Here is an 18,778-nt window from a genome sequence, read left to right as displayed (position 1 = left end):
GAAAAACGGGCCGGTGTGTTGCTAGACTCGAACCTGGGTCCTGCGGCTACTATCGAACGCTCCAACCTCCTAGACCACCGTCGCCTATTGTTAGTAGACGTCACGTTTACGGGTAAGATGACGACCGTGACGTCACGCATACGTCAAAAAAACAAACATGGCGGCGGTGTAGGTAGGGTCGAACCTGGGCTCCGCGATTACTATCGAACGTCTGTCGGACGTCTCTCGAACGTCTCTCGAACGTCTATCGGACGTCTAATAATCATCATATCGCAAATAAAGAACTGTATTTTTATCAAACACAATTATCATATAAAATCTTAAGAGGTGAAAGGGGATAAGTATGTTGGAAGAAACATCTGTACATTTGAAATAATGTTTTATTGAGCGTCGTACAATTCTCTCCAAGACCACCAATTGAAAATGTTTAGTACGTTCTGTAAGGCACAATTTTTCATATGATTATTACATCGAAAAGTATTATTCTATTCTTGCAGAGAAGGCATGTCATCGTAATCGGTGTCCACAGTCCTAATGATCACGTTGCTTCTCACATTGTCATCCAGAAGATGTAACAACCATTCCCGCTTCTCATGCCCCTTTACATACACAAGTTGAGATGCGACATGTTCAAGCTCGCCATAAATATCACCCACCACAGCTGTAGTAATCAAATGTTCAGCTCTGCAGTATTTGACGGTTCCATCTTCCCATCGTAATCCATGATGATTAGCCGTTAACCAGTGGGCTCTCGATTTGTCTGATCTTGTGAGCAGATGCCATGGCATCGGACTCGTGAAGATGTAGTGTGAAAAGATAGTTCCATTCTTCAGTATCGCCGCTTCTTTTACAATAAATCTCTTTCCAACCATGTACCCTTGTAGATCCACAAAAGTCGGCACATCCATGGTGAAATATTCTTCGACACGTCCGGGCGAGAAATGTTGTTTATAGCACTTTGTTGCACGTATTATTCTTTTCTCGTACATACTTTCTGATGTTAGTTAATTTATACATAATTTTGTTCTCCAGAATATCATTTATTTGTTCATGGCTTCATACATTATATTTTTTATCGCGCACGCTAACAATTCACAATCAATGAGCGACTCGCGGTCAAAGTCGCTGCTTTCTTGTATTACTTTTGTTGCAGTATGTATATTAGTAATATAATTCTTCTTTTCACGAAGAATATTTACAAAACTTTTGAATTTTACACTAAATATAGATATTTTCTGATAACCATTCATACATGTGATTGATGCAATTTTCAAATGTAAATAATACATTTAACGTATCTGGTGTTACATATAAGCAATTATTAAAAATTGTGAGTTTCACAATTTGTGAGTTGTACATCTTACATGACGTTATTGTTAATTCTTCTATACGCATCGGGGGAGACGATGACTTATAAAAATCGGCCTAGAGGAATCTATGGATGTCAGCACGATGCCCCATTAGTGCATTCCAAGTTTTGATCGGCAATAGCAGTTGTTAGCTACGATTATCATCAATGACTATGTCTTTGATTGGCTCAGCTCATACGCTGATTCCGATATTCAAATATTTATAAGCAGTTACAGTCAAAGCGTATCGGCGTCCTAAGATATGCATAGGAAGTCATGGAACGCTGAAAAGATATAGAAAATTTACATGTCTGAATCTCGGAAAAATTACTACGGATAAACTGAAAGAAACAGTGTTATGACACTCACCTCTCGCACATTTTTTTGCTTGGTGGAGCCTCGTCCTCATGTTGAGCAGGCATGTAATAATTTGCTTGTTTAGCGTTCATTTCAGCACCGGCAGCATACATTTTTACTATGTAGACACACCCAAACTTTACTATGTAGACACACAACCGATGAATCTCGTGTTCACAGAGCAACTGAGAGACAGAAGTTTTTTTCCGAAGCCTAATATTATAGCTACTATAGGGCACCCCCTCCTCTTACTCTTCAGAGTTGTAGCGCATGAGCAGATACATTCTTCAAACCGAGAAACGAGATGTGGCTATCTTAGTTTTAGACCCCACCCCATTTGACTTAGGCGTGTCCAAACCTGTTCTAATCTATCCAAACCTTTTCTAATGGAAATAATATAAGGTAAAGCATTCTAGAGTGCAGAGCTATTCTCAGCAGTTCATGAAGACATGGAAGACTTCGCTCAAACCGAACGGGAACTGTTGGCGTAATCCACTCGTTTGAATTCGCGATTGTCATACGACGCGTGGGTGCAAAAAAGTGTGACAATCAGATGTTTGAAGGAACAAAGTCGAGCAAAATGACCGCGATTGTTGATTGGCGCCGCGCAATCAGTGGTGGCTCGTATTGCACGACTTGAGGGACTGAAAATTTCTGTGCAACAACGCTTCATACATGTGGGTGCTGGACACGCATCAGGAGATACAGAATTGGTATGGAAAGAAATTGATACGGCGTTCGAAAGCCGCATATCAACCGGCGCAGTTATTAACGTGAATTATATCGAACCTCTTCGATTTCTCCAAGATGCGAAGAGTACGGTGCTCGAGCACGTGCGAAGAGCTATGGAAAGACACAACAATCTTAAGGTGAACACTGTGTTCAATGGCGAGTTTATCGCGGATGACAATCACGTGTTCAAAAACATTAACACGAGAAACAGTGAACACTTTTCTGCTTTGGATTTGGAAAAATGGTACGAGCAACGCGTCATCGAGCCTACCTTGGCATCTTTGGAGGAATTTCAAGAACGTGATAGTGGATGGGCATTGCTGCGCATACTTGATCTCACAGTCAATGTGAACAAATACAATCCACTGTATGCAGGGTGCAACATTGAGTTGCCGCGCGAAATAAAATTAAAGAAAGCAGTGATAAACGTACGAACTAAAGACAACGCATGTTTTGCATGGTCTGTAGTCGCGGTATTATATCCAGCTGAAAGACATGGAGACCGGAAATCTTCGTACCCACATTATACCAAAATATTCAATCTTCAGGATATTGAATTTCCAATGACGATTAAACAAATCACCAAGTTTAAACAGCTAAACAACATATCCATCAACGTCATTCAAGATAAAAAGAAGCAGAAAGAAGCATGTACGATCGTTCCAATACGTCTCGCCAGTAAGAAGGAAAAGCATGTAAATTTGTTATATGTGCAAGATCTACGAGAGTACAAGATAGGACATTTCGTGTGAATTAAGAATTTGTCACGTCTTGTGGACATGCAACTAAGTAAGAAAAAATGCAAGAAATATATATGCGATCGGTAAGGAGATATTCACCATAAATACAATATAACAAATATGATATAAAAGAAAAACTCGCAATATCCATTTCTTTTTCGTTTCAGTTGCTTGCATTATTTTTATTCTAACGAAAAACTGGAGAATCATATCATAAATTGCACCAAGTTGAATGACTGTGCAGTCATCCTGCCAACAGAGGCCAACAAGTGGCTCAATTTTACCAATTACAGCAGAAGGGAACGAATTCCATTCGTGATATACGCTGACCTGGAATGCATTCTAGAGAAGACTCCAAACGAAGAAAAAAGCATATGTATATCAGCATCATAAAGTATATAATATAGCTTATTACGTACAATATTCCTACGATGAATCATTATCCGCGTATCAGTGTCATCGTGATCCGAATTGCATTTCGTGGTTCGTCAAGGAACTTAAACAATTGGCGCGTCGTATAAAAATTATTCTGCGTAATAATGTCCCTATGGAAATTTTATCACAAAAACAGTGTGCAGCATTTTATAATGCAACGCACTGTCATATATGCGAAAAATCATTCGCGGTGGGGGATATACGCGTACGTGATCATTGCCATTTAACCGAGCAATACAAGGGTCTGCACATTCCAATTGTAATTTAAATTATACAGATTCCTATTATATTCCGATAGTTTTTCATAACTTATCAGGTTATAACGCTCATTTTATTATCAAGGAAGTAGCCACCGTTATTATCAAGGAAGGCCACGTCGATGTACTACCAATAACGAAAGAAAAATATATTTCACTTACCAAACATATTAAAGATACAACAAGTAAAACATCAGACTGGCGAAATCATATTAAATTGCGGTTCATCGATTCGTACAAATTTCTCAGTACCAGTCTCGATAAATTAGCATCGTCTCTCACTGGAGGCAAATTAAAAATTCTTCAATCCGAATTTAAAAACTTATCCAACAAAAATTTTAATTTATTAACGCGAAAAGGTGTCTTTCCGTACGAATATGTGGATTGCAATGACAAGCTGCAGGATCATTGTTTGCCACCGCGCGAGTTATTCTACAGTTCGCTGACAAGTGATACAGTATCTGAGAGCGATTACACACACGCCGTGAACGTATGGGAACGGTTTTCTATTCAAACCTTAGGCGAATATAGCGATTTGTACCTGAAGACTGATGTTTTGTTATTGGCTGATATTTTCGAAAATTTCCGCGATAGTTGTATCAAAAGTTACGGTCTAGATCCCGCGCATTATTACACATTGCCAGGTTTCACATGGGACGCGATGTTAAAACATACAAAAATTAATTTTGAATTACTCACAGATATTGATATGGTAATGTTTATCGAACGCGGTATACGTAGTAGTCTGAGTCAGTGTTCCGGTAGGTACGCAAAAGCCAATAACCAATACATGCAATCTTACGACCCATCGAAGCCATCCTCATACCTCATGTACTTTGATATAAATAATTTGTATGGGCAATGTGTCAACCGTTACCATACGCTGAATTTAAGTGGGTTGATGATACGTCGAATTTGGATGTTTCATCAATCCCGCTATTCGCTCACATATAGATTCGCTCATAGGTTATATTCTCGAGGTTGATTTGGAGTATCCCCAACACTTGTATGATGCACACGTAGATCTACCGTTCTGTCCGCCGCGAATGAAGCCCCCGAAGAAAAGCCAAGAAAAACTCCTTGCGACTTTATATAATAAGCAGCGTTATGTTATTCATTATCGCAACCTGCAGCAGTGAACACGCCATGGTCTTCGTATCGGAAAGATTCATCGCATACTCCAATTCGTGCAATCTCCATGGCTATGCAACTACATAGAATTAAATACGCAGTTTCGAACGCATGCAACAAACGATTTTGAGAAAAATTTATACAAATTGATGAACAACGCGGTATTCGGCAAAACAATGGAAAATGTTCGCAATCACGTCGATGTAAAACTTTTGACAAAATGGGATGGACGATACGGTGCAGAGGCAATGGTCGCAATGTCAAATTTTCATAGCAGGAGCATCTTTTCAGAAAATTTAATTGCCGTTGAATTGTGAAAACTCGAAGTGAAGTTCAACAAGCCGATCTATGTGGGTATGTGTATTCTCGACATATCTAAGACCTGCTTGTATGAATTTCACCATGAGTACATGTCACTTCTGTATCGCGAGAAATGTAAAGTACTATATACGGATACAGATAGTTTAATTTACCACATAATGTCTGACGATGTGTATGAGCTAATGAAACGTGACATTGCTAGGTTTGATACGAGCGATTATTCTCAAAATAATATATACGGTATGCCGCTTAAGAACAAAAAAATTCCAGGGCTTATGAAAAATAAAAATAACGGAGCTATAATGACAGAATTCGTCGGGCTCAGAGCAAAAATGTATGTGCTGAAAGTAGAAGGTAAAAAAGATACTAAAAGGGCGAAGGGTGTTAAGAGGAATATTATAGAGCGAACAATAAATTTTGACGATTACACGTATTGTTTGAGAGAGGAAATTGAAACGAGTCGGCGTCAATCGTACATAAAATCCAAGTTGCATGAGGTATACACAGTATTCGAAACGAAAACTGCTCTCAGTCCATACGATGATAAGCGATATATCGTGTCTGACTCAATAAATACATTACCATGGGGACATTATAGTATACCATTATAACGTTTATTTGTTTTATTAGCTATTTTATAATAAAGTATGTCATCAAATGTTCTAATAAAACTGTATTCATTTTTTACAATACATTATCCTTTTGTATCCATGAATTATGCGAATTGTCGAATCCCAACCATTTTACATATATAGGATTTCTCAATTAGTGCGGGTCGATGTTGGCAGCCTGTGGTGGCCACGTTGTTTTGGCGGCGTCTGTCTAACCTGTTGTTTATTATTCAATCACTGATGCCAAATCACCATGACAAGTTACACGATTGAGCAGCACGTCCAAATGATAAAACTTTATTATCAAAATGAGTGTTCGTTAGTGCAAACGTTGCGCGCGTTGCGCCCATTTTACGGCAGACGCGGTGGTCCTTCAAAGTCGACTCTCCAACGTTTGGTCGCCAAATTCGAGACAACCGATTCGGTAAACGATCAACCAATACCCGTACGTCAAAGGAACGCCAGATCGGCCGAGAACATCGCCGCTGTAAGTGAAAATGTGCAGGAGAACCCGAAGCAGTCAATTCCTCGCCGTGCACAAGAACTCTGCCTTTCGCAGACTTCAACTTGGCGAATTTTGCGTCGAGACTTGGGCCTGCACCCGTACAAGATCCAACTGGCCCAGGAGCTCAAAGTTAATGACCATAGACAACGCCGTTTGTTCGCTGACTGGGCTTCGAAGCATTTGGAAGAGGACCCCAATTTTGGCCGAAAAATCATCTTTAGCGACGAGGCGCATTTTTGGATGAATGGCGATGTTAACAAGCATAATTGCCGTATATGGCACGGCGCCAACCCATACGAGGTTCAACAGGTAGCAATACATCCATAAAAAGTTACTGTTTGGTGCGGATTTTGGGCCGGCGGCGTCATTAGTCCGTACTTTTTCGAAAACGACGTTGGTGAGGCCATCACCGTCAATGGCGAGCGCTACAGAACGAAGATAACCAATTTCTTTTGGCCCAAATTGAAAGATATGGACGTGGACGACATGCGGATCCAGCAGGACGGCGCTACGTGCCACACAGCGGACGCCACGATGGACATTCTGCATGAACGATTTGAGGGTATGGTTATCTCTCGCAGAGGTGATGTGAATTGGTCACCAAGATCGTGCGATTTGACCCCGCTAGACTTTTTCTTGTGAGGTTTTTTGAAGTCGCAGGTCTATGCCAATAAGCCGCAATCGACCGATGCCCTTAAAGTCAACATAACCCAGGCCATCGCTCAAATTCAGCCGGATCTATGCGGTAGAATCATTGAAAATTGGACCACTCGGATCCGTGCCACTGTGAGAAGCCGCGGCGGACATTTGAACGATGTTATATTCCACACATAATGGCATACATGGGCCTTTCCAATAAAAAAAGAATTTCGTTAATACCTCACACACAGCTTGTTTTATTCCATTGCAACATCGACCCGCCCTTATTGAAAAACCTTTTACTTTGTCACCTTGCCTGCGCAACACCTTTTCTACTAAGTATACACAGTCTGTCCCAGATCCAATGAGACTGGTCTAAAAAAAATACGCGTTTATTATTTTGATTTTTTATTCTTGTTTATTCAAAATAGTCTACTTCTGAGTCAATACAGCGCTGGAAACGTTCAACAAATTTTTCGAAACATTTTTTATACTCATCGGCTGTAATGACCTTTAGTATGGCGGTCGAAGTCTTTTGGATAACCGGGATGGTATCGAAACGATTTCCTTTCATCGCCAAAGTTTGGGAAATAGCCAGAAGTCGCACGGAGCCAAATCAGGTGAATACGGTGGATGATCGATAACAATGATGCCTTTTTGATCAAGAATTCACGTACCATGATGGCTTTGTGCGATGGTACATTATCGTGCAACAAAAACCAACTGCCTGGCTCTCGATATTCCGGTCGAACTCGTCGAATTCTGGCCCACAATCGTTGTAGAACTCCCAGATAATATTCTGCGTTCAGCGTCTGACCTTCTGGGACGAATTCACTGTGAACAATTCCCTTTGAATCGAAGAAAACGGTCAGCATTGTCTTGATTTTGCTCTTCTGAAAGCGTAATTTTTTCTCTTTTGGCTCTTCTGGCTTCCATGCCGCACTCTGACGTTTTGTTTTTGGCTCGTATTGAAAACACCATGTTTCATCACCAGTTACAATGGCTGACATGCTTGCCGGATTCCTTCGAGATATTTTTAACATGTCTTTGCAATGCTGAACTCTCCAATCTTTTTGGTCGTCTGTCAGAGTGTGTGGCACGAAGCGCGCACAGACCTTCTGTTTGCCTAAATCTTCGGTCAAAATTCGATAGACTGTGCTTTTCGGTATCCTAGTTTTCTCTTCGATGAGTCTCGCAGACACACAGCGGTCGCTTCGAAGAATTTCTTTGACTTTCTCGATGTTTTCTTCATTGCGAGTGGTTTTTGGAGGCGGTGCTCGGTCATCATCTGCAAGGTCCTCACGACCGTCACGGAATCGGCCAAACCAACAGAAAACCTGTGCACGGGACATGCATTCATCCGCGTACACATTTTTTAGCGTTTCGTACGTTTCTGCACCACTTTTACCCAATTTAAAATAGAATTTAAGATTTGCTCTTTGTTCCATGTTGGTTTTTCGACCGACGTACACAAAGTGACTTTACATAAAATGTCAAACCACAGTGAAATATCAACCTAATTCGCTCAAATTTTGAGGTTAAATAGATGAAGGGTAGAACATTCACCTACCATCATTCACTCATAGATGTCGCTGCGCTAAGAACTTTGATGGAACCAGTCTCATCGTATCTGGGACAGACTGTGTACATCTGGATTGGCGACATTATGTAGTTCGTGTTCGTAGAAACCCCCGGCGATAGATTTTCCGCGCGAGTCTGCGAGTAGGTAAGTTGCAGGATTAGTTGTCTGCACTTTGACGATTTTAAACACTTCGGTTGTCCAATTCGGTGTATAGACTTTTTCAAAGATAGTTTTGAATTTGCTGACACGTACCAAATCACCCACTTTGAATTTCGCAGGCGCTGCAATCTTTATGTTACTGTAGACTGTGTTTAAGAGCTTATTAGCATTCGCAGAAGTCACATCGATAGGACGCATGCCGATAGTTCGATATTTTCGCGTGTTGTATTCAGCGACGAGACGCGGTAATGAGTCAATCCATTTGTAAGTTCCGTTGAACGTAAACATTTTCCACATATCGTTCTTTAATGTACGGTTGAATCGCTCCACAACAGATGCCTTCATTACTGAATAAGTCGAATAATGATTGACACCGTGTTTCTTCACAAGTCTCTGCAACTCTGTATTGTAAATCTCCTTTCCCTGATCAGTTTGCAAGTTCTTCGGGCATCTTCCATCCGCTCGAATTATCTTTGCGAATGCCTCAGCTATCTCCTTTCCGCTTTTGTTCTTTAACGGCACGGCCCATGCGTGCTTGCTCAGTACATCGATAATGGTGAGTATGTAATGGTGGCCTCCATTGAATCGCGAGTAAGGACGCATTTCCACCATATCGGCCTGCTAAAGATCATCGTATCCACGCACTATGACGCGTCTACGAGGAAAATTTCGTCTCGCTGGAGTGTGTAATTCTTTCATTAGTTGTTGTTTTTCGGAATGTTTCTTCTCATTTTTCCTTGTTACTCGCCGAGTCGTTTTCCTATCATGCGTGAGGCTTTGTCGCTTTACACCGGCAAAAATAGTATCGATGAGTTGCTTCCCTGAACTTTTCTTCTTTTTGTTAAATTTTGACGATTGCTTCACCATTGCAGCTCGTGATAATCCATCTCCTGTTTATGTCGATACTATATGTCAATTTAACTAATATTCTACTTTTATATTTTCCTTGTTTGCTTTATCTCTGAACGTGTCCAGTCTAAAATTTGTTCTATGTTCTCATGAATGCTATTTATGCTCTGTATGTTTTTATTCCGGTAGTCTTCCAGCCAATCCTTCAATTTTTTAACATTCTCATCTACATACTGCTTCGTCTCAACGTTACTCTCATGCAGTAGAAGCTTTACAGCATTTATATTCTCCCCAGATAGCACAGAATGTCCTTGGGATGACCATTTTAGGTCCATATGTCCATGGACTAAAAATGGACATACATCGAATATCAATTACTGGATATAAAAAGGATATCCTGAACTGGACATCACATGGACATCCATTCTTAGATATACAGGGTGTCCCATTTAACCTGACAAATCGTAATACCTCGAAAATACATGTTGGATCAAAAAAGTGGGTAATGAAATTTGTTCGTTTCGAAGGGGGACATTCAATGATATCAAACTCGACCTCCCACCCCACTCCCGGGGGGTGGGGGTAGGGGGCAACTTTGAAATATTAAATGGGAACCCCCATTTTTTATTGCAGATTCGGATTCTGCGCCACAAAATACGTAAGTTTCGTTCGAAACTCTTTTTTTATTCGTGATAGATGGCGCTGTAATCGCAAAAAATTAGATTTTCTGCAATTCTCCAGAAATGATCATTGGATTGAAAAATAAAAAAATACCTGTTCAATATTTTTAAAAATACTTTTAAAAAACATAATAACAGTTATTCCTCCCCCCCATCCCCTCGGGGTAGGGTGGATGGTAACGTTCAAATCTCAAATGAGAACCCACATTTTTCATTGCAGAATTAGATTTTACGTGAAGTTTTTATGGAAACAATTTTTTTCATTTGTGATAGATAGCGTTGAATTTTTCCGAGAAACTACTTTTAGCGTTACCCAGGAACAACGACGAGGACGTAGTAGCTTTCTGTTCCCTTCGGGGTGTTTGTTTTAGGTGAGTTCCCTCGCTTCTCACCATCGGGGTGATTTTGCATAATTAACTTGTTAGTGGCATCTCTCCATCGTCCGCGCCAATAGAACTTAAGAGACGATCATTATTAGACACTTACCTTTCTAATCAGGAGAGGTACTTAATCAATTTTTGAAGAGTGTTCCATGCCACTATCATTCTCTTCTTCATTCTTTGCATCATGGATTATGTAACTGTGCAAGAAAAAATTGAAAGCTACTACGTCCTTGTCGTTGTTCCTGGGTAACTCTAAAAGTAGTTTCTCGGAAAAATTCAACGCTATCACGAATGAAAAAAATTGTTTCCATAAAAACTTCACGTAAAATCTAATTCTGCAATGAAAAATGTGGATTCTCATTTGAGATTTGAACGTTACCACACACCCTACCCCGAGGGGATGGGGGGGAATAACTGTTATTATGTTTTTTAAAAGTATTTTTAAAAATATTGAACAGGTATTTTTTTATTTTTCAATCCAATGATCATTTCTGGAGAATTGCAGAAAATCTAATCTTTTGCGATTACAGCGCCATCTATCACGAATAAAAAAAGAGTTTCGAACGAAACTTACGTATTTTGTGGCGCAGAATCCGAATCTGCAATAAAAAATGGGGGTTCCTATTTAAGATTTCAAAGTTGCCCCCCACCCCTACTCCCCGGGAGTGGTGTGGGAGGTCGAGTTTGATATCATTGAATGTCCCCCTTCGAAACGAACAAATTTCGTTACCCACTTTTTTTGATCCGACATGTATTTTCGAGATATTACAATTTGTCAGTTTAAATGGGGCACCCTGTATATTGAAATATATCCTAAACAGAGGATGTTCAATTTTTATATGTTCTTCAGCACAAATCCTCATATATTTATCCATTAATTGTATCTTCATAATACTTATATGATACGACGAATACAAAAATTTTTGAAAATTTTAATTCGAATTTTTTTTTGACTGATCTGTTAGAACATCAGTTTGTTAATTTTTTAATTTCGGAATGCTATAAATCCGTAAAAAATCATCTTGAATTGAACATTTCAAACTGAATATTTCAAAAACCGTTATATTCGTTTCAATATGCCACTTAACAACTTTCATGAATGAAAAGTGGGATTTTTTATAACAGTAATTACGAGAAATTAATAAAAAATTAATAATTTTTTGCTGTTGTTTCATTTAAAACTGTTAAGTTGTGCACATTCACCGGGAAGCACCTCTGCGTATGCTTGGTTTTTTCTGTAAAGCTCGTAGCAGGCTACTGACTGTGAAGACCGAGTGCAAGAGTGCAAGAGTTTGTGCTTCCCGCTTTAAGCAAGAACATACGATGGTTCATTTGTTTTCGATAGCCTCCAAGCCTTATCTAGTGCCGGCCGGCGTTAAGCGCTTACAACTTTTCCGCTGACATAGTGTGTTCTTTACACACATAAATTAATTAGTGCAAATGATATTCTTCTGAATGTTGTGTGTGATATGGAAAATATCTAGAAACAAAAAATCAGATACCGTAAGTACATTTCTTTTGATAGGTTTTAGATTTCTTTTTAGGTTATGAACTAAGCACATTTTTCTTGCTCATTATTTCTATGATGTAATTATATGTATTTTATAGTATTAAATGCTTTACATGTGTAAACGAACATAAAATTCTGTAGGTAGTTCTATAATTCATATTCTATTAGCTTAAAAATGAGAAGCAATTGGAGGAAGACGTGGAAAATTTCTTGAAAATTGATGAAAATTTTAATACATCGGTAAATATAATGTATATGTACAGCTGTTATATTTATTTCATTTATTTCATAAATAATTCTAGACTGCTGCTTTATAATTCAAAAATGTTTTACACGCTTCAAAAGTTGAAGGAAAGAGTGCTTACGAATTTGTGAAACGCGTCTTGAGTCAAATTCTTACCAATGAACTAGCTGCTAAATATAGTTGGCTGGGTAAAAAAATAAACGTATATTCCAAATATTAAAGCTATCACAGTTATTAATCGGTACGTTTTTAATAATTATTATATACTTGTCTTTCAAACCTGTTTAAAATTAATGTTAAGTAGATAAATATATATCGATTTCTGTTATAGCTGCAAGCGAAAAGGTAAACGCTACCTTCACGAAAAAGATATCGAAGAGGCAATACAAAACTGGCTGAAAAGGGCGAAAGAAAGGTGTGATGCGGAACAAAAAAGATTGAATGTTCAAAGACAACTGTAAGAATCGAAAAATCTGTGAAATTTTTAAGCTCTTGTTTTACGTTCCAGTTCTTATTGAGTTTAACTTGGTTGTTTTTTGAGTTAAATATTAATAAATAGTACATCCATTATTTTTGACGTCTTCACGCGTACTGATACCAAATTAAAAGTTTTATAAGAATATGTTTGTTTCGTGTATAGCATATTAATATTATATTTACTGTTATAATATATTAAAATATTATAATACATTAAGATACATCGTAAATAAGCTACAATTAAGAATTAGAATATGTACGTATATTTACGAAATCATAATTATACGGAAAAAGTTTTATTTAGTATTTTATTTCATTGTATTTTTAATCTTATATCACACTTTATGCACATATACACTTAAAAAATACTTCAAGTATATATACGATAATTATATGCCGATAATTATATACGATATATATATGCCGGTCATTTTCAGCATTTTTATATGTTTCCATCATTATTCAACTTATTTCAATTAATTAATAAATATAAAGTTAATTTTATAAATTAACTTACGTCTCAAAATATTTTTAATAAGTACCAATAAGTATATTAAGCCTATAAAACTAATTAAAATTTTAATCATGGAACATGATTTGGACATTCCGTGGATGTTCGCTTATGGAAATTGGAATGTCTTATGTACGTCCATTTCATGTCCATGGAACGTTCAAGGTACGTCCAAGATGGACATTCTATGGACATACAGCGGAGTTATAAACCTACTTCGAATGGACATCCATCGAATGTCTGATGAACTTTAATCGAACGTCCATCGGACATTCCAATGTCCATAAACGTACGTTCGATGGATGCTCAATGGATATCTATGTGCTATCTGGGTCATCAATATACTGCTTCTTCTCAACGTTACTCTCATGCAACAGAAGTTTTACAGACTTTATATTCTCATCCGCATAATATTTGTGCGCAGCGTCATTGAAGGCTTCCGGCCGCGGTACATTATGTATCGCGTGCATTTTTGTATCGAAATATTTGCCATCAAAACCTTTACTATTGGCGATTAGACAAAGGGCATTTTCATGTACATATCGTTTGGTTGTAACGTTGTTTAAATGATATCTCACACCTTCAACACATTCTTCCACGTATCGTTTAGTTGCAACATCACTGTCGGCTTCAGGTTGCGCTACATGTTTTATCTTGCGCGACTTTACGTCAAAAACTTTGGCAGCGTTTAAACAAAGGGCATTTTCATGTATGTAATTTTCAACATGTTCATTCCATTGATGCGCTCGATCAGTTTTCGCACCATTGTTTTCTCGCGACACTCCAAACTTATTCAACGACATTTCGGAGTAAGTTGTACCGACTGACAGACTTGTATCAATGCTACGCTGCTTAATTTATAATGAGACCAGCTTCGCGGAATTCTTCGATAATCGATAAAATTTCGTGCTCGTGCGAGTTGTTGCCAGCTTGGCGCGAAGCGTCAAGCAATCGCAGACGATCCACCAGCTCGTTGGGATCATCCCAATGCACGTAATCGATATTGCTGTCATTTAAGGTCATCATAGTTTGCGATGCATATAAACCTTTTCCTCCCACTTTATTGCTCGACGTATCTGATACTAAGGGCGCGATTATATGTTTATATTTGTGTCCCTTGTTACCGAGTATAGGATTTTGCGGGAGGTACCCTCGTCTGTGAGTATTTGTCGCCAATAGTATATTTTTGTATTTTTGCATATCAGCTTCGACGTACACAGAATCGTCGGGGATTCTTTTGAATATTAGCTCTTAAAGACCGGGTGTTCCAATGTATTCTGTTTCGCCTATGATTATATTATCGTCTCTGTCCACATCGATACGTTTATCACCGAGCATCGCTCCATCGTTACTAAGACGTACGCTGTAAACATAATCTATAGTGTTATCTTTTCCACTACTTAGCACAGCTCCTATATATTTTTGACCCAACGGACCAAAATGGTCACGTGAAGTTTGTTGTCCTTTGTACGTTCGCAACTGACGTCTAACGGATGTCATTACCGGTTTATCGGAGGTTTCGGAAACATTCTCATCATCATCATCATCATCAGTGAGTAGATTGTCGATCGGTGAAGGTTTATGTGACATTCCATGTAGTTCCTCATATTGTAGAGCTCCCGTCGATGTAGGAACTATCAGAGGATCGTTTAATAGTTTCCGTTTCGATGTAGTCAATGCGACTGGTGAAAGTTTTGCCTTACGCTTTATCTTTTTTTCGGGTTTCAATATTACACTCTTTGTTTCTTCGCTTGTACTCATTGATAGTGGCTCAGTTTTAACATCAACATTACTTTCCACATTAGCGCTGCTTCCCGCGATTTGCTTGAGAGGTTCAATAATAGGTTTAAAGTGTCTTTCCAATGCAGCATTTTCCACCATTCTACCGGTTTTCAAAGCGATACTTCTTGCGGGTTGATTCGCTCGTTTTCGCAATCTTTTCCGCTACCTTTTCACGATCCATGATCTTCACGCTACTATTCATCATTGATATGTTTGTCTTGTGGATGTTGAAGATGTTACCACGTTGAGGTTACAATGACGATTGTGCATCTCACAGCACAGCAAAGTCGTTAAATCCTTTCCTGTATCGTCCGTCGGTCATTGAGCTGTCCTTATCAATCACTGTGAAACCACATTTATCATCCCAACATTTGCAACACAATGCACTGAAATCCTCATATGACATGTCAGTGTTCACATGATCGTTGTACACATGTTTCAAGTTGGTACCATCCTGTTTAAAGAGAATCAGAAAATTTGTATTGTCCCGTATAAGATGCTTGAGTATTTTTGCGTACGTCTGACAGAGATAGAAACAGTCAACGCTCGAATGACGACTTATTGCAAAGTATTTTCTTATCGTATCTTGTTTGTCACATGCAACGTCATCAAAGATAAAAATGGAATTTTTGGGCGCTTGGAATCACATCGCTGTTATTGGAGAATATAAAGTATCCAATTTCATCTATCGATTTCAGCAGATTTTCCAAGTAGCGATATTTAGGTTGTTGCAATGATTTCGAGTACACGTACAAGTTCTCGAAACGTAGAAGTCCGTGCGGACTTTCCAACAAGCTGATGAGAATGTTTGTCTTGCCGCAATTCGAGGGACCGCATATGATGCCGCGTATGGTGTTCGGAAGCATGTTCCATGCCTACGCGCCTCTTGCTCAAGCATTGATTCCGTTCTATTGTCAAAATTTGTCATGCATATCGACATCGGTTGCTTCACGAACCGCATGTTTCTCCCGTGAGTCGCAAAATTGATTTCGTTAACAGATTGTTGCCATTTAATTTAAATGTGACGCTGATTTAATTATATATATAAGCGTGTCGATCTTGGAAACACCCGGGTTCGATTCCCGGTCTAGCGACTACCGCGCTCTCGATATTTTTCTCTCCTCGGAACGAAAAATGAGATGCAGGTCCCGAACGCACGGCGTCCCGTCGCCACCTAGTACTCCCTCCTTCTTTCATGGTTTGAAAATGTTGCTCCTGTTAACAGATACTCATGATATTCCAGAGCTAATTTCCGAACAACTGAAATATATACCGAAGATTGTTCTGTTACGCGAATTTGCAAAGTATATTGACGATTTGCAGGATAGACTCCCGGAACATTTAAGAGTCGATCCAGAGGTTCAGCAGTATCGTCGGTGTTTGGAACATTACAATCGTCCGTGGCAGCAAACGCATATCGACGGTCTAGCACCGCTGATCAGGGACTGTAGTGAATGTCGTCGACAAAAGTCAAAGTCAGCAATGGTCTATTGAATCGCGCGATAAATGCACTTCCTATCGAACTACACATTTCCGTATATCAATTTTGTGGTCCTGGAACTCGCTTGGTAAAACGATTGGCCAGAGGTGACCAAGGCATTAATTCATTGGACGCAGCGTGTCGTGAGCACGATATAGCCTATTCGCGTAGCAACAATCTCACCGATCGGCACGTGGCGGATGAGATTCTCGCTGTGAAAGCGCGGAAACGCATAACTTCGAAAGAATCAACTCTAGGCGAGAAAGCTGCTGCTGCAGTCGTTTGGGCTGCTATGAAAACCAAAACGAAAATCGGCATGGGCATGGGCACGAAGAAAAAGAAGTCGTCCAAGAAAGAAATCCGAAAACGAGCACTTCCAGTAGCAAAACGGGGTGGTATTTTACCAGTTCTACCATTACTGGGAGTTCTCGGTTCACTAGTCGGTGGAGCGGCGGGTGTCGCAAAAGCGATGAATGATGGCAAAGCCACGCAACGCCACGCAACGAAGAATTAAAACGTCATCATCGCGCTATGGAAGGTCGCGCTATGAAAGGTCGCGGAATTTATCTTGCTCCGTACAAGCGCGGGAAAGGCGCTGCAGAAAAAAAAACGTCAAAGAGATGCTAAAATTACCCACGGGTGTATTGACTAATGTACAGTCGGAAAGACTAGCGAGGCGTGTGCGTATATCTTTATTTCGAGGTGTTTTCATGCCGTGACGCCTTACCGATAGATGGAGTACGTCAAAACGAGAGTGGTATTGTAAATTTAAACGACACAGAGGGACCAGGTACTCACTGGGTGGCGTATGCGAAAAGGGGAAATCGCGCAGTATATTTTTATAGTTTTGGTAATCTTCAACTGCCCAAGGAATTGATTCGATATCTTGAGAGAGATGTAGTGAAAATTGTGTACAATCGCACGTCTTATCAACATTACAACCAGAGCATTTGCGGACAATTGTGCTTGCAGTTTTTCCAAACAGTAGATGATCAATTATATGATGATGATGACATTCCACTAACAGCAGTCAGTATTTGTTCGGAAGTTTGCAAACATGTCGCTAACGCTTACGTTGACTGGCAATAGTAGCACTCTTACGGTGAGCTACTTTCCCGCTATATATTTGAGCGATGGTGATTACGAGCTTGGTTTAACGGATTTCGAAGCATACAATACAATACCAAACGTAAATTCGTCGAATAATAAATTTTACTATGGTGCTAACGATGAAGAAATTACGATTCCTGAAGGATCGTACGAATTGCGTGCCATATACGAATATCTAAAACGTGCAATTTCACATTCTCCAAAAGCAGTGCGTTCTAAAAATAATCCATATAGAGATGACGAGAATGAATATCCTATAATAATTCGTGCCAATAATAATACGATGAAGAGTGAAATAAAATGTGATTATAGAATAAATTTTAACAAACCAAACAACATTGGCTCGCTTTTGGGATTCTCATCGAGTCGTATATTAGAACTGCACCGATGGTACGAATAGGACGCACCGATTAAGATTATCAATGTGAATATCATTCGTATAGAATGCAGCGTTGTCAGTGGTGCGTACAGTAATAGTATGCGTATACATACGATACATGAATTCTCGCCTAAGGTGCCACTAGGATATAAGATATCGGAAACACCGACACATGTCATTTACCTTCCAATCATCGCACGGAGCATTACAGATTTAACGGTGCGTGTAATTGATCAAGAAGGACAATCGCTCGATTTTCGAGAGGAAGAGATTACCGTTAGATTGCACGTACGATGGCGACGATAATAAACGTAATCTATGAAATGCTTGTAGTGAATCAAGTGGAACAGGTGAAACAAGCTGGAAATATACTTTTTACGAGACGCGCGATTAACAGTACAAAATCCCTCGCTCGAAAATAACTCAGCGCGTTGAACGTTGAATTTTTGAAATCTCTAGGATTCATCGTACGAAACGATTGAGAAAGATGATTGACATTTTGAACATTGGAAGTGAACCGGTCTTTGACGAGCGCATCGTCAAGATTGAGACACA

At 39.3% G+C, this 18,778-nt stretch overlaps 2 protein-coding genes across 7 annotated transcripts in view; both read left to right on the top strand.

Moving 5' to 3' along the window:
• LOC105185916 (CBP80/20-dependent translation initiation factor) overlaps window positions 1–18,778 on the top strand; it is a 98,284-nt gene that overhangs the window by 68,308 nt on the left and 11,198 nt on the right. The window lies entirely within an intron of this gene.
• Window positions 1,268–5,684, top strand: LOC112589252 (uncharacterized). The gene is made up of 2 exons (XM_025301780.1): window positions 1,268–2,419; window positions 2,514–5,684. The coding sequence occupies exon 2, from the start codon at window positions 2,552–2,554 to the stop codon at window positions 3,188–3,190; it is 639 nt and encodes a 212-aa protein (XP_025157565.1). The 5' UTR covers window positions 1,268–2,419; window positions 2,514–2,551; the 3' UTR covers window positions 3,191–5,684.

This window comes from Harpegnathos saltator, unplaced genomic scaffold (assembly GCF_003227715.2).
Source record: "Harpegnathos saltator strain DR-91 unplaced genomic scaffold, Hsal_v8.6 scaffold45, whole genome shotgun sequence".
Classification (NCBI taxonomy): domain Eukaryota; kingdom Metazoa; phylum Arthropoda; class Insecta; order Hymenoptera; family Formicidae; genus Harpegnathos; species Harpegnathos saltator.
This window is presented reverse-complemented; position numbering and strand designations above follow the sequence as displayed.